At 39.3% G+C, this 26622-nt stretch overlaps 2 protein-coding genes across 2 annotated transcripts in view; one reads left to right on the forward strand and one right to left on the reverse strand.

Moving 5' to 3' along the window:
• The first annotated feature begins 1585 nt into the window (after nt 1-1585).
• On the forward strand, nt 1586-25108 carry LOC126195812 (NADH dehydrogenase [ubiquinone] 1 beta subcomplex subunit 3). The gene is made up of 2 exons (XM_049934451.1): nt 1586-1750; nt 24638-25108. The coding sequence occupies exons 1-2, from the start codon at nt 1605-1607 to the stop codon at nt 24816-24818; spliced, it is 327 nt and encodes a 108-aa protein (XP_049790408.1). The 5' UTR covers nt 1586-1604; the 3' UTR covers nt 24819-25108.
• Nucleotides 25076-26622, reverse strand: part of LOC126195811 (acyloxyacyl hydrolase-like) — a 74802-nt gene continuing 73255 nt past the window's right edge. Inside the window, exon 11 of the mRNA XM_049934450.1 lies at nt 25076-25499. Coding sequence (XP_049790407.1) covers nt 25371-25499 — 129 coding nt within the window. The 3' untranslated portion in view covers nt 25076-25370. The remainder of the gene's footprint in view (nt 25500-26622) is intronic.

The raw sequence follows: 26622 nt of genomic DNA on the forward strand, positions 1-26622 counted from the left end.
TCATTTTTTGAAGTATATAATAAATGAAGAAAGATTAATTGGAGCAGTGAGGCAGCAGTCTGAATTGTACAACATGATTGTACTAAATTACGTGCTCTCTACTACATTTGGGAAGTAGTTTTTTATACATACCAGTACAGTATTTAATATCTTATAGTGAAATGCATTGCAACGTGGCTCCAACTTAAAGTGAAAAAAGTACTATGGGTAGAATCAGATTGATTAATAGATGGAATTTATTTGTTAGGCATTTCTACCGTTTCACAAAGAAATGGATTGAAACTGTTAGCCAATGTGGGTTGTTTCTTTAAATATGTTTGTGGCAGGCTTATTTACTGTTAAGTAATTCCCTGGATTGTGTGTGAAACAGCTTAGCCAGCGTCAGTGGTCAACAGTATTTACGTGGTCTCACTGCCTAACCCCAAGACAAGTTCTTGAACTATTAAGAGCCAAATGAAACACGGAAAGGTAACCTACAAATCTTGAAGGGAAAGGTATTGAGGGATGTATGACTACTGCACAAAAATTTGCTGTAGACAAGCAGCTCAACCTCAAACCAATTTTTTGCAGAATGTGATGGCTACTCGTAACACAGTGGATCTTTTAGTAACTCTGGGTCCAGTTTGACGTAACAAATGAAAAAAATTTATGCTTGGACTTCCTAAAATATAAAACGAAGATTCCTCTTTCTCGAGTTCCTTGTATAATGTGTGAAGTTCCCTTCTGTACCACTTAGTGACATTTTTCGGACCCATACTTTTTATGTTGTTTTGCACTTCTGTCTTCCTTCTCTAATACAGAAGCTATCTCTGCAAGCTGTCAACAATTTGAGTCCAAAAAACGTCAATTTCGTACAAATGTGGACTCTAACATCTTCGTACATGAGCTACCACGTTGTGTATGTGCACTTTGCGCGTAAAAACAGTTGAAAACAATCTTGCAAAGATCGTTCCCGTGGAAAAAAAAAAACAGGCGAGGACAGCCATGCAAGTTGAAATCACGTGACTGGAATTGACTAAATGTGCCGTGACGTGACCGACAATAGAAAAATCTATGATCTACGTGACGGACAGTGTGAATACACCTTTTGACGGTTCTGTGAGATACGTCCAGTGTCAATTGGCCTTTAACTGTGACATCTGCTTAATATTTATTTTATTTGTTCATACATCTGTAGATACATTTCTTTGTACTATGTCGTTATTATACTTAGATATACATAATAAATTCATAAAACATACATGTATACATTATTTGCCACTGAATTACGTGTGGCTGCTACGAGCAGTCAACATTCAAACTATATAGATAATAAATCATGGATCTGTAAACATTGTGAAGAGCAAAACAAGTGTTAAACTGCATGCGAAAAGTTGCGATATCTTTACTACCACACACATCGACCTATATACACATACACCTCTGTGCCCACACAGCTGATACCAAAGATAGTAACACTAAGCTACTGCTGGTAGTATCGTTGCACAGGTTCTAGCAGAAATAACAGTAGGTAAAAAATACAATGATTTCAACGTTCTGATTCAGATTGTTTTTCCATGTGTGATTTGTAAATTTGAAATATCAGAAATTGGTTTGCCGTAGAAATGGGCGGAGATCATGGACATGGACACGGACATGGAAAACCATATGAAGTACCGGATTGGCGAATATACAAGGTAGAAGATTGTCCTCAGTTGTTAGCTGTCCAGAAGGCTCTGGCGCAGAAGGGACTTAAGGATCCATGGCTCAGGTAATGCTTACGGTATATTTTTTAAATGAAAATGTTCGATAAAAATATCCGAGCATAACATTCACGTATTTGGTGTAGACACACACACACACACACACACACACACACACACACTGCAGGCGACGAAAATATCGTTTTGTGAAGTGAGATGTACCTTTTTTTTTTTCTTGTAGTTGCTGGAGTCTTCCCCCTGTAGGCGATAAAAGCCTTTGTAAGTTGAAATATTTACCCCGTTTTAATAATTGCACAGCTTGTTATTTTGGCTGTGATTGTACCTGTAGGAAAAAAAATTAATAGGCTACTGTATCAGTTACGAAACGACGCTATTACGTTATATGTTTGACTTGTTAATTCTCCACTGTTGCTCCATCACCCCCCCCCTCTCTCTCTCTCTCTCTCTCTCTCCCTCTCTCTCTCTCTCTCTCTCTTTTTCCAGTTAAAATCCCTGTCCAAGTATTGTAATTTAGATTTCTCATGATTTTCTCCCAAATTACTTACGGCAAATGCTGGAAAGGTTCCATTGAACAGGCATGGATTATTTCCACTTGTTTCCTTTAGAGGTGGAGCAATCCACTTCTAATGACTTCATTACTGTAATCTTTATTTCTTCTTTCATGTTTTAAGTTTTGCCAGTGTTTTTTAATATTTTAGAAATTGAATACCATATTGTTTTCACATCTGTTCAGTGAAAATTGTCATCCTGAGAACTGTTGTGCTGTCAACTGTATAAAGCTTCAGAATTTTATTTCACTGTGTTGTCACGCACTTGAACATCTCATCCTAGCAATTTAAGACATAGGTCTGCCTCAGTGTCCCAGTTTTCTTCAACACTCAACTTTGTATTGTGTGTGATCCAAATATATAGTGAATTTTGCAGTTCCAGAAGCTCCAAGTTTTAACTTCATTGGTAAAAGTTTGTTATTCACTACACTTTTTAATTTTGCTAAACTTTTCATCAGTTCTTCCTGTTTCATAGTGCACATATTTATGCATGTCAGCAAGTTACTGATGTGTACATCATTTTCGTATTTTTAATGATTTATTTCAAATTTACTCATGATTCACTCAATATTGCATTTTACTTACACACCTCATTCTAATTAGTCTACTGCGTAATCTGCGTGCAGTAGCTTATTTAGTATCTTTGTACCAAAGTACACAAATACCCTCTGAGCACAAGGAGGCAAAATATACATTGAAATTGTTTTTGGCTTGTATTCTGACTGTCCAAATCACATTTCAGAAGAAACTGATTTCTATGATCTGCAACATAAACCTTTAAAGAGTAAATGTACTGGAAAGTGAGTGGGAGAAATCAAAGATCCTTGGGGACCTGTGCGAGATGTTTAGTTTCGGGTCGACAGAAGCGTCCGATCCCACGCGTCGGCTTTGACCTGTGACGTAAGGGTGTTGTCGTGTGTGACGTCATGACGGCGCGGAGTTTGATTTGAGTGTGGCTGTCTCCAGTTCTGTTTTATCTTATTTTATTTACTTTTCTGATCTGTTCGTTCTATCTCATGAGATTTTTTTTTTTTTAATTTAAAAACACTTATTACTTATTTTAATTATCTGTTTCCTCCAATTTCTGTTTTAGTTTATTATATTTATCATTCTGATCTATTCGTTCTATCCCGTGAGATTTTTTTTTTAAAAGACAAAAAACTCTAATCAGCTACTGAAGCATCTTTATCTTCTATGGGTTGCAGGGGTTACGACCCCTGGGGAGGTGGGTGGGTATTCATGCATTACCTGTGGATGATGATTGTGGAACTCACAGATGTGCATTTTCTGTCGTATTGGCCATTTACATAATTGATTTCAGTTTTCATCTTGATCTACAACAAATTTGAATGAGTGTAACATAACGATATGCATATTGTCCATTAAGAAATTCATTTATGGAGTAGGTGTTGTCAACCAGAAGTGATTAAAGTTCATTTTTAAAAGTTTCATTATGTGGCATCACCTTTTATTTGTGGCGGAGGTTGTCAAATATTTTTGATTGCATACTTTGCAAATTTCTGTGTGAGAGCATGGCTTGGCTATGGATAGTGAAGGCTAAATTTGTTCCTAATATTATATTACGAATGTTGTTTCTATAGAGATTCCTTCTGGGTTGCATGGCTGTGGTCCATGGAACTCTTCTATCCCTGACATTGTATCCAAAGCTGCGTTGGACATCTTCGGAGGTGCTCCTGGTTGTGCTAAGTCTTTCTGTCAGGGATAGAAGAGTTCCATGGACTACGGCTGTACAACCCGGAAGAATTCTCGGTAGCTGAAACATCCGGTCATGAAAGCCTTCATTGTATGGTTGCTACCATCATTTACAAATTGTGCCTGATTCTTTGTATCAAAAGACTGTGTATTGAATGGTTGTTAGTGTGCTTAGGGTCATTCCATGTTAGAGACTTTGTGACAAAAAAATTAAAATGACAATATTACAAATATAACCTTAAAAATGCCAAGTTAAAAGTACGTTTGTTCATTACAAAATAATCATGAGAGAGGTATGTTTTATGCTGTTTCCAGACAATACCTTCTGTAAAAGTGAGGTTATGCACATGTTTTACAATATCATACCATTACATGGCATTTTGAAATCTTATTTAACACTCTTAGAGCTGTTACGGGTGTTACTAATTTTTGTTTTGGGTGTTACTTAACACATGTATAACACCCGTAACTTGAATTGAAAGGTTTAATGCCACCTTCATCTTAAGTAGGTCTAGGCCCTACATTTAAATTATAACCAAAGGGTATTATTATGAACGAAAAAAGTTTTTTTAACTATGTTTATTACATATGAAAACAGTTTTAAGCATGAAAACTAAAATTTTTATTCCTCTGCATACATTTCTTTAAGCACTACACCTACATTATAAAAGTTAATTAGAGCATTAACCTGACTCAACTGACATTCTCCTAAAATGTTAATTAAGCCCAAAATTCTTTAGATTACATATAGTTTATGTTTTCCATTCTAACTTTTCCAAGAACAACAATATTTCTAACCTCAGTTTTAAATTTTATATAGGCCCAGTAAACTGCTTATTAAGGCAAATTCTAGTCATTCATAAGAGCCTATGTTTAACAATGTACTGTGCTGGGCAGTTCAAAAACAAATATACTCTGTCCAATCTATGTTATTTTGAGAGAGACTTTGGACTGACAGTTGAGTGGAATTTTTTGCCAGTTCACATGGTAAAGGAGCCATGGATGGCGTTGGAGGTGCACTGAAGAGGAGCATGTGTACAGCTGTGAGATCTAGGAAAATTATTATTAACAATACAATTGACTGTTATGACTACACTCTGAAGAATTTTTCTAAAATTAAGGTATTATGGGTTGATAACATATCAGTGGAGCATAACAGTCCTATTTTGGATGAAAGGTGGAAAATTTTACAAGGGATTCCTCAAATTCAGGGCTGCCATCACTTGTGGCCTTATAACACAACTGATTTGCTGGTTTCAAAAACAGCAGAGTCATTAATGACAAGGGTATCAGTATTTATTACTGAGGAGGCCAAAGTTAAAACATTACATGCAAAAAGATGCATAAACTTCTATGAAGTGTGCAGTTCTGATGATTCTGATCAGGAGACTGTTTCACTATCTGAATCACAAGACAATATTGGAAGTGCTTGTGAGTTAAGCCTAACTAATAAAATTGAAAAGTCTGATTTAAAATTTGGGTTATTTGTCTTGGTTGACATTCCAAGTGACAAAAAGAAGCCAACCCTATCCAAAATTCAATACTGTTACTTGGGAATCTGCCAGTTTTTAAACCTATCAATAATAAGAAAACATTTTTGTCATAAATTTGTTAGGCCTACAAAATGAGGTAAATGTAAGTAACGATATCTTGGCCTAGTTGTGCTTTAAAACTGTAACAAAATTTTTTGTGTAATAAATAGCTTTATCCTTCAAATATGTTTTCTTAAGTACATACTTTTATTCCAAATAAACTATAATAATTCTTTTCTTTTTATGCAATTGTAAGAGGTAGATTTATTCCTTTAAGAATGAAATCTGATGCATCTATGTAACACCCGTAACATTTAATGTAACACCCGTAACAGCAAAAAATATATAAATACTGAGTTATGATGTCCAAAAAAATAAAAATTTATAATTCAAAATAAAATTTGGGGCAATACCTCTTAACAGTTGTTTTACAAGAATAAAAGCTTTATCAAGTTTGCAGAAATTAGAGAATTCCCTAACTCATAAAAGGGGCCAGGTCTGCTTTTGGTAACACCCGTAACACTACTTTTTTGATTAATAACCAATAAAACAATTCCAGTATCAACATTTATAACATGAAATATAATGTAAGCCTTAAAAGTTTTCAATATTAAATCCAATAAATATTTTTCCTTACATTATTTTTCCTGATTTTAAGGTGTGTACATGTAACACCCGTAACTATGGAATTGCCCCTTAATTCTTTAAATAGTTGCCTGGACGTAATTTGAGGAAGGATTCCAGGTACTATCTTCAGAGCATGTTTCTATGCCATGAATAATTTTTGCCTGTATGTGGAATTGACCCAGAAACTTGGGATACACTGACAGATACTGAGTGCTTGCTTCATCCAATTGAATAATGATGCCGCATGTGATATCCTGTAAGCAAAAACAGAAAGAGAATACAACACTCACAATGTTTCCTGTATATCTATAATAGTTTTTAAAATGTGGGTTGTGGTCATGCTGATCTATTGTGTGGGTGAGACTGACGTTAGGTTGGAAGGTATGACACTTAAGTTACTGTGGAAATTATTCTACATGGCATCAATGAATGAAAGTGGGGAAGTCAATTTTTGAGTCATCAAATAACTGAAAACAATAATTGGACATGGAACAATTGTTACTGAACTAAAGTGTTTGAGAATATCATGTGATTAAAAGTTCTGATGGTTTGCAAACCCAAGAGTTTTGAACAGTCTGTTTTACATATTTTTCTTCTGTGTGCTATTGCTTTTGAAACTGTATCTTACCTTGTACAGAACTGAGTTAGACCTAACATCCAACCATACATTGTAGTACCACCCATTTACCTTGATCAATGGCTGTTCTGTTCTGTGACATGGTGGCTTGGTGTATTTGGAATGATTCTGATTTGCAGAGGGGTGTTAGAATATGTGACGATGTTTTCTAGTGTGGGATGTTTGATTCTAAATTGTTTGTGAATGATGGTAATAACTCACTGGATTCTTTTGTTCCATTCGTAAGTATAATACTGTAAGAGTTTGCAGCAGTTGGTGTTACTTTCATGTTGGCAGTTACGGGAACAGATTAGTTTTCAGATACAGAATTATTGGCATGGCATATTATTTGTGATCATAGGTTTAAGTTTTATTTAATTTCTTTTTTATTGGTGTACAACAAATAGTTTTAAGAGTATGTTGCTGTGTGCCGCAAAGGGGGATGACATGCTGACCACAATTAAAGTCGTACATTAGTCCAGTGTAATTGTTGAGAATGTGAAGTGTCATGTTGGCAGAAGATGTACGGGACTCACCATGTTGCTGCGTCGTGGTCCATGGGTAAGTGGTTCGGTGTATGGCATTCAATCTGGAGGGGTTCCTGGTTTGATTGACCATTTAACAGATAGTGTTGTTATTTTTGCTATCGCTTGTCAATTGAGTTTTGTGTTCAAGAGAAGGGTGTTGATGACCAAACTGAGTTCGAACAGGTAGCATTTATGGTTTTTGTCTTATTTTGTTTTTCGTGCTTGTGGGTGTAGGTATGTCAGTTGCATTTGGTGGTAAATTTTTATTCTTCTTTTTTTCTTTAATGTGCAGGGTGTTAATGCTATTTATGAAATTTTTTAAAGGTGTGTTGTCAGTTGTTCGTGAATATGCTGGATTTTGGGTGATAGGTATTCTGGAGTTATTACCTTAATTGGTACTAAGTACTAAAGCTGTGTCCAGACATTATGGGTTCGTTTTTCCTGGTCATCCTCATTAACTTACATTTTTCTACTTCCAGAGGCAGCCGCCATTCTCCATACCAACTATTTGTGTCTGTCATCTTGTCAGTCCCCCCCCCCTCCCCCCCATGTCACGAACCATGGACCTTGCTGTTGGTGGGGAGGCTTGCATGCTTCAGTGATACAGATAGCTGTACTGTAGGTGCAATCACAATGGAGGAGTCTGTTAAGAGGCCAGACAAACATGTGCTTCCTGGAGAGGGGCAGCAGCCTTCTCAGTAGTTGCAGGAACAACAGTCTGGATGATTGATCAGGCCTTCTAACATCAACCAAAATGGCCTTGCTATGCTGGTACTGTGAACGGCTGAAAGCAAGGGTCAACTGCAGCCTACTTCTTCCCGAGGGCATGCAACTTTACTGTATGGTCGAATGTGGATGGCATCCTCTTGGGTAAAATATTCTGGAGGTAAAATATTCCTCTATGCGGATCTCCAGGTGGGGACTACTCAGGAGGATGTCATTATCAGGAGAAATAAAGCTGGCGTTCTACAGATCGGAGCGTGGAATGTCAGATCCCGTAATCAGGTTGATAGGTTGTGGTTGTTGTTGGTGCGGTCTTCAGTCCTGAGACTGGTTTGATGCAGCTCTCCATGCTACTCTATCCTGTGCAAACTTAATCTCCCTGTACCTACTGCAGCCTACATCCTTCTGAATCTGCTTAGTGTATTCATCTCTTGGCCTCCCTCTACGATTTTTACCCTCCACGCTGCCCTTCATTACTAAAATGGTGATCCCTTGATGCATCAAATCATGTCCTACCAACCGATCCCTTCTTCTGGTCAAGTTGTGCCACAAACCCCTCTCCTCCCCAATTCTATTCAATACCTCCTCATTAGTTACGTGATCTACCCATCTAATCTTCAGCATTCTTCCATAGCACCACATTTCGAAAGCTTCTATTCTCTTCTTGTCCAAACTATTTATCGTCCATATTTCACTTCCATACATGGCTATACTCCATACAAATCCTTTCAGAAACGTCTTCCTGACATTTAAATCTATACTCGATGTTAACAAATTTTTCTTCTTCAGAAACACTTTCCTTGCCATTGCCAGTCTACATTTTATATCCTCTCTACTTCGACCATCATCAGTTATTTTGTTCCCCAAATAGAAAAACTCCTTTACTACTTTCAGTGTCTCATTTCCTAATCTAATTCCCTCAGCATCACCCAACTTAATTCGACTACATTCCATTATCCTCGTTTTGCTTTTGTTGATGTTCATCTTATACCCTCCTTTCAAGATACTGTCCATTCCGTTCAGCTGCTCTTCCAAGTCCTATGTTGTCTCTGACAGAATTACAATGTCATTGGCGAACCTCAAAGTTTTTATTTCTTCTCCATGGATTTTAATACCTACTCCGAACTTTTGTTTTGTTTCCTTTATTGCTTGCTCAATATACAGATTGAATAACATCAGGGATAGGCTACAACCCTGTCTCACTCCCTTCCCAACCACAGCTTCCCTTTCATACCACTCGACTCTTATAACTGCCATCTGGTTTCTGTACAAATTGTAAATAGCCTTTTGCTCCCTGTATTTTACCCCTGCCGCCTTCAGAATTTGAAAGAGAGTATTCCAGTCAACATTGTGAAAAGCTTTCTCTAAGTCTACAAATGCTAGAAACGTAGGTTTGCCTTTCCTTAATCTTTATTCTAAGATAAGTTGTAAGGTCAGTATTGCCTCACATGTTCCAACATTTCTACGGAATCCAAACTGATCTTCCCCGAGGTCCGCTTCTACCAGTTTTTCCATTCATCTGTAAAGAATTTGCGTTAGTATTTTGCAGCTGTGGCTTATTAAACTGATAGTTCGGTAATTTTCACAGCTTTCAACACCTGCTTTCTGTGGGATTGGAATTATTATATTCTTCTTGAAGTCTGAGGGTATTTCGTGTGTCTCACACATCTTGCTCACCAGATGGTAGAATTTTGTCAGTACTGGCTCTCCCAAGGCCGTCAGTAGTTCCAATGGAATGTTGTCTACTCCCGGGGCCTTGTTTCGACTTAGGTCTTTCAGTGCTCTTTCAAACTCTTCACGCAGTATCATATCTCCCATTTCATCTTCATCTCCATTTCCATAATTTTGTCCGCAGCTACATCACCCTTGTATAGACCCTCTATATACTCCTTCCACCTTTCTGCTTTCCCCTCTTTGCTTAGAACTGGGTTTCCATCTGAGCTCTTGATATTCATACAAGTGGTTCTCTTCTCTCCAAAGGTCTCTTTAATTTTCCTGTAGGCAGTATCTATCTTACCCCTAGTGAGACAAGCCTCTACATCCTTACATTTGTCCTCTAGCCATCCCTGCTTAGCCATTTTGCACTTCCTGTCGATCTCATTTTTGAGACGTTTGTATTCCTTTTTTGCCTGATTCATTTACTGTATTTTTATGTTTTCTCCTTTCATCAATTAAATGCAATATTTCTTCTGTTACCCAAGGGTTTCTACTAGCCCTCATCTTTTTACCTATTTGATCCTCTGCTGCCTTCACTATTTCATCCCTCAGAGCTACCCATTCTTCTTCTACTGTATTTCTTTCCCCCATTCCTGTCAATTGTTCCCTTATGCTCTCCCTGAAACTCTGTACAACCTCTGGTTCTTTCAGTTTATCCAGGTCCCATCTCCTTCAATTCCCACCTTTTTGCAGTTTCCTCAGTTTTAATCTACAGGTCATAACCAATAGATTGTGGTCAGAGTCCACATCTGCCCCTGGTAATGTCTTACAATTTAAAACCTGGTTCCTAAATCTCTGTCTTACCATTATATAATCTATCTGATACCTTTTAGTATCTCCAGGGTTCTTCCATGTAAACAACCTTCTTTCATGATTCTTAAACCAAGTGTTAGCTATGATTAAGTTATGCTCTGCGCAAAATTCTACCAGGCGGCTTCCTCTTTCATTTCTTAGCCCCAATCCATATTCCCCTACTATGTTACCTTCTCTCCCTTTTCCTACTCTTGAATTCCAGTCACCCATGACTATTAAATTTTTGTCTCCCTTCACTACGTGAATAATTTCTTTTATTTCATCATACATTTCATCAATTTCCTCGTCATCTGCAGAGATATTTGGCATATAAACTTGTACTACTGTACTAGGTGTGGGCTTCGTGTCTACCTTGGCCACAATAATGCGTTCACTATGCTTTTTGTAGGTTACCCGTACTCCTATTTTTTATTCATTAATAAACATACTCCTGCATTACCCCTATTTGATTCTGTATTTATAACCTTGTATTCACCTGACCAGAAGTCTTGTTCCTCCTGCCACCGAACTTCACTAATTCCCACTGTAGCTAGCTTTAACCTATCCATTTCCCTTTTTAAATTTTCTAACCTACCTGCCCGACTAAGGGATCTGACATTCCGCACTCCGATCCGTAGAACGCCAGTTTTCTTTCTCCTGATAACAACATCCTCTTGAGTAGTCCCCACCTGGAGATCCGAATGGGGGAATATTTTACCCTAGAAGATGCCATCATCATTTAATCATACATGTAATCATACAGCTGATAGGTTAGAAAATTTAAAAATGGAAATGGATAGGTTAAAGTTAGATATAGTGGAAATTAGTGAAGTTTGGTGGTAGGGGGAACAAGACTTCTGGTCAGGCGAATACAGTGTTACAAATACAAAATCAAATAGGAGTAATGCAGGAGTGTGTTTAATAATGAATAAAAAAAATAGGAACAAAGTTGACAGGTTGAATTCTGCAAAGAACATAACCTAATCATAGCTAACACTTCGTTTAAGAACCATGAAAGAATGTTGTATACATGTAAGAGGCTTGGAGACATAGATAGATTATATAATGGTAAGACAGAGATTCAGGAACCAGGTTTTAAATTGTAAGGCATTTCCAGGGGCAGATGTGGACTCTGATGACAATCTTTTAGTTATGAACTGTAGATTAAAACTGAAGAAACTGCAAAAAGGCTGGAATTTAAGGATATCAGACCAGGATAAACTGAAAGAACCAGAGTTTCAGAGAGCATTGGGGTATGATTGACAAGAACAGGGGAAAAAAATATAGTAGAAGAAGAATGGGTAGCTTTGAGAGATGAAATAGTGAAGGCAGCAGAGGATAAAGTAGGTAAAAGGCAAGGGCTGGTAGAAATCCTTGGGTAACAGAAGAGATACTGAATTTAATTGATGATAGGAGAAGATATAAAAATGCAATAAATGAAGCAGGCGAAAAGGAGTACAAACGCCTCAAAAATGAGGTCAACAGGAAGTGCAAAATGGCTAAGGAGGGGTGGCTAGAGGACAGATGAAAGGATTGAAAGGATGTAGAGGCATATACCACTAGGGATATGATAGATACTGTCCACAAGAAAATTAGACACACCTTTGGAGAAAAGTGAACGACTTGTATGAATATCAAGACCTTAGATGGAAAATCAGCCCTAAGCAAAGAAGGGAAAACAGAAAAGTGGAAGGAGTATATAGAGGATCTTTACAAGGGAGATGTACTTGAGGGCAGCATTACGGAAATGGAAGAGGACGTAGATGAATATGAGACAAGAGATAAAATACTACGTGAGGAATTTGACAGAGCACTGAAACACTTAAGTCGAAACAAGGCCCCAAGTGTACACAACATTCTGTTAGAACTACTGACAGCTGTGGGAGAGCCAGCAAGGACAAAACTTTCATCTGGTGAGCAAAATGTATGAAGCAGGTGAAATACCTGCAGACTTCAAGAGGAATAGAGTAATTCCAATTCTAAAGAAAGCATGTGCTGACAGTTGTGAAAATTACCAAACTTGCAGTGTAATGAGTAATGAATGCAAAATACTAACATAAATCCTTTACAGAAGAATTGAAAACCTGTTAGAAGCCAACCTCAGAGAAGATCAGTTTGGATTCCAGAGGAATGTAGAAACACGCGAGGCAACGCTGTCCCTACAACTTGTCTTAGAAGATAGATTAGGAAAAGCATTTGTAGACTTAAAAGAAAAATATTTTGACAGTATTGACTAGAATACTCTCTTTCAAATTCTGGAGGTGGCAGGGGTAAAATACAAGGAGCAAAAGGCTTTTTGCAGTATGTGCAGATACCAGATGGCAGCTATGAGAGTTGGGGGCATGGGAAGGAAGCAGTGGTTGAGGAGGGAGTTAGATAGGGTTGTAGCTTATCCCCGATGTTACTCAATCTGTGTATTGAGCAAGCATTAAGGGAAACAAAAGAAAAATGTTGTCTAGGAATTAAAATCCATAGAGAAGAAATAAAAACTTTGAGGTTTACCAGTGACGTTGTAATTCTGTCAGAGACAGCAAAGGAATTGGAAGAGAAGTTCAATGGAATGGACAGTTTCTTGGAAGGAGGATATTAGACGAACATCAATAATAGCAAACTGAGGATAATGTAATGTAGTCAAATTAAATCAGGTTATGCTGAGGGAATTAGAACAGGAAATGACTCATTTAAAGTAGTAGATGAGCTTTGGTATTTGGGAAGCAAAATAACTGATTATGGTCGAAGTAGGAAGGATATAAAACGTAGACTGGCAATGGCAGGAAAAGCATTTCTGAAGAAGAGAAATTTGTTGACGTCGAGTACAGATTTAACTGTCAGGAAGTCCTTTCTGAAAGTATTTTTATGGAGTGTAGCCATGTGTCGAAGTGAAGCACGGACAATAAACAGTTTAGACAACAAGAGTATAGAAGCTTTTGAAATGTGGTGTTACAGAAGAATTCTGAAGATTATATGGGTAGATCATGTAACTAATGAGGAGGTACTGAATTGAATTGGGGAGAATAGAAATCTGTTGTACAACCTGACTAAAAGAAGGATCAATTGGTAGAACACATTCTGAGGCATCAAGGGGTCACCAGTTTAGTAATGCAGGGAAATGGGGGGGGGGGGGGGTAACAATCGTAGAGAGAGACTAGGAGATGAATACAGTTAGCAGATTCAGAAGGATGTATGTTGCAGTAGTTCCAGATGAAGAGGCTTGCATGGGGTGGAGTAGCATGGAGGGTTGCATCAAACCCGTTTTTGGACTGAAGATGACAACGACAACAGCAGCAACAGCATTGAAACTGCATATTTGCAGAATAAGCAAGTACGAATACAAAATCCACATAGTACAGCATGCTGGCCTCAGAAACTGTGGAATGCCATTTCATTGCTATAGTACATTAAAGATCTCTCAAACAGCGATCTTTTCTTTCGTGTTTTGTTGTGCTTCAGTGCATGAAAGTGCGATACCGATATATAAAAATTCCACTTCCCCAGTGGTGGATTCCATGTAACAGAAAGCGAAGATGTGCTAAATAAATCAATTAACTTGTCTTTGGTTCAACAAAATAGATTCATTTAGTGGCAAAATGTACTGAACTGAGCTTCTTCATTAGTTAATCGATGTGTGTTCATTTTTTTACCAAACTGGACCCAATGGAATTTTGCACACAGTTTTTCATTTAGTGTATGACTATTAATGTGTATTTCTGTTTCTAGCAGGTCAGTTTTGCTTTTATAAAATCACAAAATATTTGCTCTTATCAGGTTAAGACTTACCTGTTCACTATGAACCAGTTGTAAGCCTGTACAGCTGTCTACTGAGCTGTGTTGGTAAGGTTGAATATCGACCTTTGATAAGTGCATTTTTGTCATCAAAAAACTTTAGCCATAGTTCACACTGAGGTGATACGATACGACAGGACATGTGATGCAACTTGGGGTATGATGCAGAACCAACCTGCATGTAGTTCAAGCAGCTCAACTGGTTCGCACTGGGGCAACATCCAACATATGTCTCTGTATCGCCCATTGCGATATAGAACGCTGATCATCCCGTGTAACTTGTCTTAAGATATATGACCAGGGAAATTTCATGTCATCTGATGTGCCTAGAAAGCAAAGCTACACCCATCTCTGTAGTTACTTTCTGGATAAAACTTTTGCATAAAAAATTAAATACCACTGTCTTGGGATTTGCGTGCATTCCCCACCATGCAGTACTTCTCATTCAGTTTTGAGGAAACTATTCAGTAAATAATAATTAATTTTTCCAAACCTTATTGTCTGACATCACGGCTTCGTAATGAACTGGTTATCTTCTCATTATTACCAATAGTTACTGTCATTTCTGAGATAAGTAAATCACCAGGCATATTTTGAAAAGCTTGCAGTGAAGTACGTAGTCATGGGGCAGTTTGTTTGATGGGTTTTAGGTCATGGCTGCATATGAACTATAGCTAATATATCAAAATTGTTTTTCCATTAATTGGAAAGTATGAGAAAGAGCTATATGTTGGAGATTTTCTGCAATGAGGTTGGTAGCTAGATGCCAAATGCAATGTTATTAGCACCAGTGTAGTGTCTCCTGTTTCCCCTTCTCATATGCTGTGATAGAAGCTGAAGTGGAATATGAAAAACTTACCGAATGAAGAAACTAGAGTCATCAGCTGATGATTCTGACTAGATATTTTTGTCAATCTATGCTCCCTGATATTAGGAAATTTTGTGCAGTGCATAAGAGAACTGAAAATTAAATTCACGTTACTACTGGATGAGCAGCTGGACGAAGCCGATAAGGACACGTTGGGATTTTTCTTGTTGTGGGCTTTTTCCAATTCTTCAGATACACTGTCTATGCACAGTTCACCACCCACTGCTACTCCATTAGTGGTGACAATATCACTTCAAATACGACTGCATTTCTTCTGAATACTCCCCAAGCTGAATCATGCACTACTTTGTGAAATTAAACAGTTGTAAAAGTACTATCTTAGGTTTATTAAGCTGTAACCATTATTTATGCATTACCACATAAATAAAGTGCCATACTAAGTGGTCTTTCAAAAAGTAAACTTTTCATGGTGACATTTTTAATTTCATTCACACACTTTCACGAACTTACCTTACTGTAATGTGTAGCTACCCAGCAGGAGAAATAGCAAGTAGAAAATATGTATCATGCTTTGTCAGAGGAGCTGATACCAGTTGCTACAAAAAACGGAAACTGTCTAGGCTCTGTAGAATTCAGAATTCTGTAGAATGGAATTTTTCATATTGAGAGGCCTTGAGAGAAACCACACCCATGGTATATTTGATATGTGTAGCATTGTATTGGTGCACACAGTACTATATCTTCTTTTCAGAAGAGTTCAAGGTTGCAACTAACCCGACCCCCAAAAACATTCTAAAACCATCAATGAAACTATTAGAAACTCTTCCACAGAAATTCACAGCACCAGTAACTCCATAAGTCATCAGCTGTACTTACCTGTACAACCAGCTCCTCCAATCTGTACCAACCCCCCTCCCCAGATTGCTCACAACTCTTTTATGAGTTCATGCTTGGCTACTACATGGCTCCAGCCTTTGCAGCACTACTTCCCTTTCTGTGCTGCAAGCCTGTACTTCCATTATCCTTGCCCCCCTCTGCCTTTCCATTGGATAGTCTTTCTGGTGTAGAACTTAATTGAACGTGGTGCATGATTCAGTACACTGGTTTTTCCGTTTCACTTTTGGTGCTCTCTACACCGTTTCATTAATAAACAGATAGTCCCTGTTGGGTTTGACCTGCCACCACTTTTCCAAATTTTCCAGAAGTGTGGATTGTGCGGCAAAGGTCACCAAATGTAGTGTCTGTTCTACCTCTGTGTCGTTGCACCTCCACACCCTTCCTTTCCAATAAGGTACTATGTCCAAAACCCAGCATGGTAGCCATCTTGCAGTGGGGGGGGGGGGGGGAGAGAGGTCTTCAAGAACTTGCATAGTAGTAGCCCCTAACCTCTCAAGAATCGCAGTGTTGGGAGTCTGAGATACCTCCCCATTCATGCCAAGGAGCGTGTGTCTCTTGTGACTGGGGCACAGGGACTCTGAGCAACAGATCGCTGGCCAGGCAGGTGTTGCTGAGGCTGGGTGGCACCCATGGGGAGAGACCCCATTTGGAGTGGGTGGTACCATGGTGGATAACTTGCATGTGACAGTGATATGACCCCAAAATGTTTCCCTCTGTGGCTATGCCATGGGAGGTACGTTGGGTTAAGTGATTAGCAGAGAAATATTCCCCCCACCCCGCCCCCCCCCCCCTCCCCCAATACCTGGTTTGTACAACAAACACAGATGGGGATTATTTTTTGGTCACAAAGGCTTTATTCCTTGTAGAGATTATAGAGGACAAGTTGGGACAGTTGCTGTCATCTCCAAAGTGAAGAGTGGATCAATTGTGATTAAAACAACATCCCTGCCTAGTTATGGGCGTTACTTGCTTGTGACAAGCTGGGTAACATTCTGGTGAATATCACTCCTCATAATAGTCTAAACATGGTTCAAGGCATCAGTCTTCATCATGCCCTCCTCTTGCAGTCTGGTGATGAGCTACACACCAACTATGAGTGATGGGATGAACACTTTGTTCATCATGTCCATAGGTGGCCAAAGGACAATAGGGTTGCTACCGGAGCCTTCATATTTGTCTTTCAGAGTAATTCATTGTCTATGCATTGTGATGCTAGCACAATCTGTAGGGATTGCAGATGAACGTTCCTTGTGCTCCTCGCCCTTTCTGCATCGGCTGTGGAGAGCACTTCCCCCGGCTCATGAGACTGCACTGTCCTTCAGAGATAAAGAAAAATACAAGAATATAGGACTCCAGACAGACTGACATACCAGGAGAACAAGAAAAAGTATGAGCATCTACATTGTGCACGCATGACATTGTTGTGCACCACAGCTATGATGATGTTGCTGTCTCTGCTGACGGTACTCTCTTCATTATTAATACTACAACGAGATCTCAGAGCCACTCAATTGTGCCTGCCCCTTGATGGTTGGGGGCTCTCCTCCTGCTGCTTCCCCCATACCCACTTTGGGAGCAATGCCTCTCCACCCACTGTGGATGCAGATTTCCATCCCTCAGCTGGAGAAACATCACCCTCATCTGGCTTCTCATGTCAGGAAGAGGTCCCTCGGGATACTCCCCTCCAAGGTTTCTGCTGGCCTGTAACCAGATATCAGCTAGTGGCTGAAGGAGTCACAAGATGCTGGTCGTATTGCTTGCCACCAAAACCCATATGTTTTGCTTCTGTGGCAGTGGCAACAATCCCAGTGGCCTCTGATATTCCCGATCACACCACACAACATGTCTTAGAACTTGTCTCATGATACCATACCTTCCCAACCAGTGGTAGCAAGTGACACTGGGACATAACCTGATCTCGTGGTCCGTCCACACCTTCATGACAGCATAATTCTCCAGTAGAATTGTATTGTTTTTTTCCACCACTTGGCCGAGCTACATCATCTCTTAAGCCCTTCTCCTACTTTCTGCATTGCTGTTCAGGAAACTTGGTTTCCAGCAACATGAACCCGTATCCTTTGTGGCTACTGGGGATATTTTAAGAATTATGAACTCTGTATCTAGCGAACTTGGGCCTCTTGATACAACTTTGGAAGCTGTGGCTGTTTGGGTAAGGGCATCTCAGTATTTACCATCTGTAATGTTTATCTCCCTCCCAATGGTGGAGTGTCTCAGAACGTACTGCCTGCATTGGTTTCTCAGCTCCCCCCATGTTACCTAATCATGGGCGACTTCAATGCCCATAACCCTTTGTTTGGTGGAGCCAGGATGGCTGGCCCTGGTAAAGACATCAAAAACATACTAGCCGTTCTTGACCTCTGTTTCTTGAATATTTATGCCTCCACATACTTCATTGTGGCACATGGAACTTACTCGGCCATTGATCTTTCTGTTTGCAGCCCTGGTCTTCCCATCCATCCTCTGGGGGGACTGCAGTGACCTGTGTGGTAGTGACCACTGCCCAGTCTTCCTGTCCCTCTCTGTGTCACTCCCCTAGGCACCCACCTACATTAGCTCTCCTCAGTGCCAACTGGTATGCTTTCACCTCCACTGTCCTTCTGCTCTCCCAGAGAGGCATTGACAAAGCTGTCCAGAATGTAGTAACAATGGCCATTTTTGTCAGCAGGAGACATAGCAATCCCCTATTCTTCAGGATCCCTCCATAGGAAGGTAGTACCTTGGTGGACCACGGAAATTGTTGAGGCCATTAGAGATCGTAAGCAGGCTCTCAATGCCGTTAATGGCATCCATCAGCCAAGTACCTCATTGCATTTAAACTGCTCCGTGTCTGGGTCCACCATTTAAACGACGGAAGCAATAATGGCTGGGAGTGGTACATTTCAACCATTAGACCATGTACTCTTCCATCAAGGTTTTTGTGAAGATCAGGTGTTTCTATGGATACCAAACCTTTGCAGGTGTAATTGGTATTTCCCTGAACAGTGCTGTTTTCACTGATCCAGACACTGTAGCTGAACATTTTGCTCTGCATTATGCTCAAGCCTCTGTGTTTGAGAACTATCAGCCTGCCTGTGATGGCCTTAAACCGTGGATTGCACTTATCTTTCACTATATGCCATCTGTGGCCCTGTAATACCCACTGCTGATAATTTGGTTTGCCCGGAGTTTGCCATCCAACAGCTTTTGACTGGCGCCATCATCTTATTGCTGTCTTCTTTGACATACAAAAGTTTTATGACATCACATGGTGACACCACATCCTTGCCACCTTACATGAGTGGGGTGTGTGGGATCCAATTCCAGGTTTTGTCCAGAACTTCTTGTTACACCAAACTTTCCATATTAGAGATAGTGCTTCACACAGTAACACCCCCTGCCCCACCTCAGTATCCAAGAGAGTGGAGTCCAGCAGTGCTGTGTATTAAGTGTACCTCTGTTTTTAGTGGCCATAAATGGTCTAGCAGCAGCTGTGTGGTCTTCAGTATCAACCTTCTTGTACGCCAACAATTTTTGCTTTTACTATTTCTGGTCTGAAGCTTCAAAGTAATCACAATTGATCCAACTACTCTCTCTCATCCTTGAATATTGCTGTCCTGAAATAGAATGTACTTGGCAGACCTGCAGCTGCTGCTACAGTCGCTATACCCAGCTGCCCTGCAAGAAGTGAAAATATGGCCTCAAGACTGCTTTTACCTTTCACCTTGGTATATTACATCTTCACTCTATCTCCTGGGGGTGTAATGATAGCCGGATTATTCTGGTTGCTCAGTGTTGCTGTTTGTAATTCCCTTCCTGAAATTGCATTTTCTGTTGGAAACATATATGTACTCTCTTTCCGCTCAGCAACAGTAGTGCCCACCATCCCAATTGGGAGTCCCCAGAGGCTGCACGAAGCAGCATGCTGTTGTCAGATATTCTGGACCAGCCAAACATTGTTTCCCATAACACAGGTGAACTTCTAGTCTAATCTATTGTCTCAACTGACCATCTTCCATGTGTAATTTGCTTGCTGAACCATATACGATCTGTTTGTAACATGACTTGGCTGCTTTCTCAAGTTGAGTGGAAACTCTGCTTTTTATTTGTGATCTTTGACAAATAATTCCACCAGGTTGAGTACCTTTCAAATATCATCTCTGCTGCTGCACATTCCATACCCTGAATGTCTTCCGTCCCCCCCGATAGACCACATCCCCTTGGTGGACAGAAGACTGCTGATGTGGGATTCGTGTGCAAAGATGTGCTCTTAGTGTCTTTAAACACTACCTCAGGGTGGAGAACTGTGTCTGGTACAAACAGATGCATGCAAAGAGTCTTTGGATCAACAGATAGCAAAAAGAGCCCCTTGGATACACCTTGTTAATTTTCTAAACAAAATCCCTTTTGTGATTTGGGATGAATTTCATAGTGTTTATGGCAACAAGTTTCTTCTAATACATAGCATGACCATTGCAAACAACATTAGAATGGACCTTGTTGATACCTCAGCTTGGCCGAGTTTTTCAGGTACTTCGAGTTCCGCCCATTACAATCCTGCTTTCCTGCCTCGGAAGTGAGTGGTGGACTCTTTCATTTCTTATAATCACAAATGCTACAGTAATTTTTTTACTGTGAAGGAGCTAGAGAATGTCGCTCCATCATGATATTCCTCTGATCTGAAGCTAAATGACATTAACAATGTTGTGGTACCTATCTCCTGATGACGAGTGTCTTTTCCTCCATTTGTACCTGGAAGGAAGCCATCATACCACCTGTGCCTAAGCCTAACAAAGAGACATGATCTTTCCCAGCTACCATCCCATTTCTCTCACCAGTAGTGTCTGCAGTGTGATGAAATGAATGATTAGTATGAGGCTAGTATGGTGGCTCATCACAAAAATTGCTAATAAACATTCAATGTTGAGGCATCACTGTGCAGTTGTCCATCTGATTACACTGTAAACCCAAATCGTGAACAGTTCTCAGTGTAAGTGCTAGAAAGTAGTAGCTGTAGTTTTTTGATTTGGAAAAGGCATAGGAGACTTGCTGGAGGACAGGTATCATTGCTACATTACACAGATGAAGCTTTGGAGACAATACGTCCCACTTCATTAGTGAATTTTGAAGACTGGGATTTTCATGTATGCATGGGTCTGGCTTTATCAGACCTTTTATCCAAGGGAATGGGATACCTCAGAGCTCAGTATTGGGCATAACTTTATTTGCTGCAGTAATCGACTCTGTTATTGACTGTGTCCCACCAGCCCCCCCCCCCCCCCCCTCTCTCTCTCTCATGAATTTCTTGACACCAAAAGGAATTTCTCCCCCTGTCCCTACATCATAAGTCCCACTGCTCTTCCGGTCATCAAAACCACTTGGGATTAACACTAGATAGAGACCTAAATTGATTGTCCCATACATCCTACTTGTCAGCTGGATACGTCCTTCCCTGAATGCCTTGCATGTTCTAAGTCCCACTTCATGGAGAGTGGTCCAGATGGTCCTTCTTAATTTGTATTAGTCCTTTGTCTGATCGAAGCTGGACTACAGAAACATTACATATTTTTCTGCACAATTGTCCTTTTTTACGTCACCTTAATGCAATTCACCATCACAGAAACAGTTTGGCCACTGGTACATTCTCCACCAGTCCAGTTATGAGCCCCAATGTGGAATTGGCTGAATTACTGCTGTCATTCCAGCACAATGTCCTGCTCTGCAAATACGCTTGCTGATTGTCCTCGGTGTCCAGCAACCCATCTAATGCTTACTTTTTTCATTATTACCTTGACAGCCAATATGAGGCGTACTCTGCTTCCATTTTGCTGCCAGAGTTCACTTTCATATCCTACTTTGAAAGCTTCATTTCACATCCTTACCTCTGAGCAGAGGTCCATGCCCATCTTTGACTTACTTTGCTTCCAAAGGAGGCAGCTCTGGCTGTGGTCATTTACTGGACATTTCTGGAACTTCAAATGCAGTTTGGGGACAGCACCTTAATTTACAGTGATGGTTCTAAGGATGTCCATGGCACAGAGTACACCTTTGTTGGTGAAGGAATCTTCTGGTATTATTGTTAGACCAGTGACCAATTTTTACTGCAAAGCTGTTTGCCATTTATCAGACCATCTTGTACATTCATAGAGATGAAATTTCTGAATGTACACATACTATCCTATAGTACAGCAGATCCAGAAGTGCCTTCACTTGCTCACTGATGCTAATATTAATGTATAATTCATATAGGACTATAAAATATGTCGGGGGATGAGGCGGCACCTGCTGCTACTACTACGAAACATTCTATCATTTTGGCACAGTCATCTTAATCAGATTAAACCCATCTCCCTACAGTTCAAGCAACTTCTTCTCGTCCATCTTGTTGTAAGGAGAAATTTTAACTAGGCTGTGTATTGGGCAATGCCTACCTGCAGTCATCTGTTCAGCAGTGACATTGTTCTAGTTTGCTCTCACTGTAATGAACCACTGGAGTGTGCCAATGTCAGTTTTTGGTACACCTTACACTATAATGTGTATTTATCATCACAGCCATCCAAGGTTCTGTAGAACACATTCTATGCTTTACTCACAACAACAACAACAACAACAACAACATGGGAAAGCAGAATTAATTTTAGCCCTTGGACACTAGTTGTCTAGAAATTCTTCCCAAATGACGACTTTAAAAAAAGACTAATTGAAACTGTTGATTTCAACTTCTATTGTTTTTCATTGTTCTTTTCCTGGTTCACTGTCACTATTCATTGTCATTTCATCCACCTACTAATGCCATTTACATTCCTACTGGCATAAAGAACCACAGAGCACTTTCCGCAATCAGCCATTTAAAGGCACTATCCAGACACTTATGACCTCAACTGTTTTGCAACCTAAAGACACTCCCAACGTGCAGAAAAAGGTCCCTAACTGACAAGCTGTGTTCTAGAATGGGATGAAAGAGGCTTAAGCATGCTACCTATTTTGTTAAGCGCTTTATATATTATATTTCATAATGATTTTTGCAGCTAACCTCTGCATGTCATGTGATTTTCTTGCAGATGATTTAATGTGGCTGAACAGCCACTTCAGGTCTCTTCACATGCATGAATATAAATATTTCACAGTTGTGAGTTTCCAGTAAATGAAAGCCAATGTTGTTCTTGAACAACAATGAATCTTTTCACCTATTTATGCTGACTGAGCCATCTGTCAGTCAGACTTGAGTCTTGATCCTGTACAGGTCTTTCTGCATTTCACTACAGTTTTATGCTGGTGTGCCTTCCATATGCACATCACCATCATTATTCCCAAAGGGCCAGGCCAACATTATCCACCAGCTCTTTCATATGTTTGACTGCATCCTTATTGAACGAAGGTACAAATAATTTTGCTGTAAGCAGATGCAACCAATCCATAATACAAACTTTTCACCTAGCATCATTATACTTCAATAAAACTGTGTATCTTCTTTTGAAATTGGTTGAGGGCAACCCAGTATTGACATGCCTCAGAGTTGAGGCATTTGATCAAATTTAGTGTCCTTTTCATCTTGCTGAATCAACTGTAAACTTCAGTTATCACTTTCATCCCGTTCTTTGTGTTATCTTAAATCAACCTAGCTGGTCACTTTGAAATATGATTGGTATATAGAATGAGCAGAGTATGTAAACAGATTAAAAATATTGGTTCTCTGTAACCATCGTAGCTGGTGGACACACAAGCAGTCTAGACATTTTGGGTTAGTCCATATCCGTGTTCCAAACGTGGTCACCACTTGGTTTACATTCATCTGAAACCGCAACCTCAGTTAATACATTGTCTTACTGGCATAATCATTAATACCTAAAAAGTTCTGGAAAGTGTCGTATGAATGCATTTGTGATCTGCAATGAGCACATGCGGCACCCTTTTTGTGTAAAGCTTTATTATGTTCAGTTCTTGGTGCAGGTGATGACCTTTAATATCTCTAGAGCATTCATAATTTAATACATCTTTAACACCGTGATCCAAAATCATATCATGCACCTTATCTATGATTTCCTGTGTGCTTTGCACTTTTTGGCTGCCTTCATGTGGATTGTCTTGGATGGTTTCATAGCCACATTTAAACCAGCTGCTCGTTATTTCATGGTGGAAATTGAAGGTGAAGAGCCACCAAACACATTTACAAGCCGCAAATGAATTTTGGTAAATGTTAAACCTTCTTTTACAAAGAATTTAATCACTGCACGATACTTCATGTTTTTCCATTTTCAACACCATGTGCATGACAACTGTTTCAAATGACTGTCTACAGTCATCTGCTACCTGAAATGACTTGCATGGCATGTATTAACAAATATACCAGAGAAGAACTTTGGGGTGGGGTGGGGGAATTGAGTGCATAGTGCTGTGATCTCTGGGCGAGATGAATTTCACAACCAATATTGAAGAAAAATGTGATACTATATGGTATTCTTTTTCAATAAGTGACTGACTTATGGAGGCCCAGGGAAATTTAACATTCTACAGAATTTTTGGCTCTAACTAGATGCTGATACCTTTGTATTATAAAACTGTGAAATTATGTAGTTTTGAAATAAAACAAGCTTCAGCACTACTGCTACAACTAAACATTACTATTGTTTACAGGAACGAAGTGTGGCGATTCCTTCCACAAAATTACGGCACAGAAGGACAGAGGCTCAGAACACTTTTATTCAGGGGATTTAAATACGGTTTTGCAGCTTTCTTAGTAACAATTGCAGTTGAGAAAGTTTGGGAGAAGATGCATCCTGGAAGTGGACATGGGCATGGCCATGATCATCATTAAGAAGTATTTTGTGAAGTCTGCAGATACATGATGAACATTAGTGTACATAAGTAGCTTTGTTGCATTGTAGTACTGTGATGATTGTTGTCAGAGGCTTTGACACTGTTATAAAAACCCTACTACTGTGTTTCAAACAGGATCTCAGTTGTTTCATACTAATTTTGTATGTGTAACAAGCAAAGCACTGGCTGAGATATACCATCGTGTGGTAGTGTTGGTACAATAATAGTTACAAGTGACTAAAAGATACACTTGAAAACAAAATAAATACTGTCTTGTAATTGTGGTAACATTGCTTTTTACAAATAATTACAAAAATCATGAGTTTTTATAAAATTTCTCAGACAAGATGAGTTTTTATAAAATTTCTCAGACAAGACGAATGTTTGTCATTGTCCGCCCCAAAGTGGCTTGATCTTTCTGGAAGAAAAGCGTGAGTAACTACAGCATAAACAGTCGTTGTTCCAATGTTTCTTTTAGTAGGTTGTTGTTGTTTTTTAAAATGAGGTAGTTGCCACAGTATTATTGTCATTGCTCTTGTTTGTCAACTAATTAGTGGCCATTTTGATCACCAAATATTTTTCTGATTCTTTCATTGTGTGGATTGGTTTCACCAAGTGCCTGAGGAAATTTTTTGCTGATGTCCCGCCACAGATTTTCAGCAATCAATGGTTGAGCAATCTGTAAAAACAAATGTTTATGGTGATGCATATTGTCACTTTCTTTTGAAGAAAGGAAGCAAGTTAAAAATTATAGTTCATGCAGAAATCATGTAAGCACACTACACTTGCTGAAGATATTGGGAAGTCACTCAGATGAACACAAGGTACAAGTAGGAGATATAAAGTTCCAGGATACATTTAATGAACATTGTATTCAAACAGTTTCGTTGGGGATCACCCTTGTTGTTAATAAATGCTCAATGAACATCAGCAACAGACAGACAATGTCTACCACAGATGTACTTACATTCAATACAGAAGGTACTTTGTATGAATAGAGTTTGTAGAAACAAAGTACTTACCAGACATCAGTATTTCTTAAAAGTTATAACTCGTGTCACAAAGATTTCTTGGACACTAGAAACTATTGCAATTTCAGTTCAATATTTCATTTACCCCATTTTGAGGCCAAAATTTACTAATAAAATTAGTATCCCCTCTCCAGCAATGATGGATACTGAGCTATGACCATGGGTTTGAATTACTTTTCATTTAATATCTACCCTCATGTTCATAATAGCATTCTACTTACCTTCTGTTGGAAGATATACCAGTACTCCTTGCATTGTAAGTAAACTTGTGCTACAGTGGATGGTATTACAAAGAGTTTCTGTAATATGGTGATCAATGGCGTGTGCACGCAGGTGATGACGCAACACAATTAACCTTGGCAGCAGATCAGGAGATAAGACCATGTCAGTCAAGATGTGGATGGTACGGAGGAAAGTTCGGTGTATTCTGTGGCTTGCTAAATTAGAATCCATGACCAACTTTAAACATAAATATTGTTGTGTGTACCATGAAGAGCCACCACATAGAAGTAATGTTAATTGTTGAGATAAGCAATTTGTTTGACAAAACACATTCTGATGGGGTAAGTGCCAAGTCTGTAGAAGCTATACGGGATAGCTAACTAAGGATCCCCAAAAACCCTGTGTGCATGTGTCCAAGTGATATATGCAAATGACTTGAGTTTGTTACAGATATGCTTCATGAGATCAACTAAAATATTTATGAAGAAGATTTTGTTCATCACTGTCAAAAGATGAGCTTGATGTAACACTCCTAAGGTGAACCCGTGA

The sequence above is a fragment of the Schistocerca nitens genome, chromosome 7 (assembly GCF_023898315.1).
Source record: "Schistocerca nitens isolate TAMUIC-IGC-003100 chromosome 7, iqSchNite1.1, whole genome shotgun sequence".
Taxonomy (NCBI): Eukaryota; Metazoa; Arthropoda; class Insecta; order Orthoptera; family Acrididae; genus Schistocerca; species Schistocerca nitens.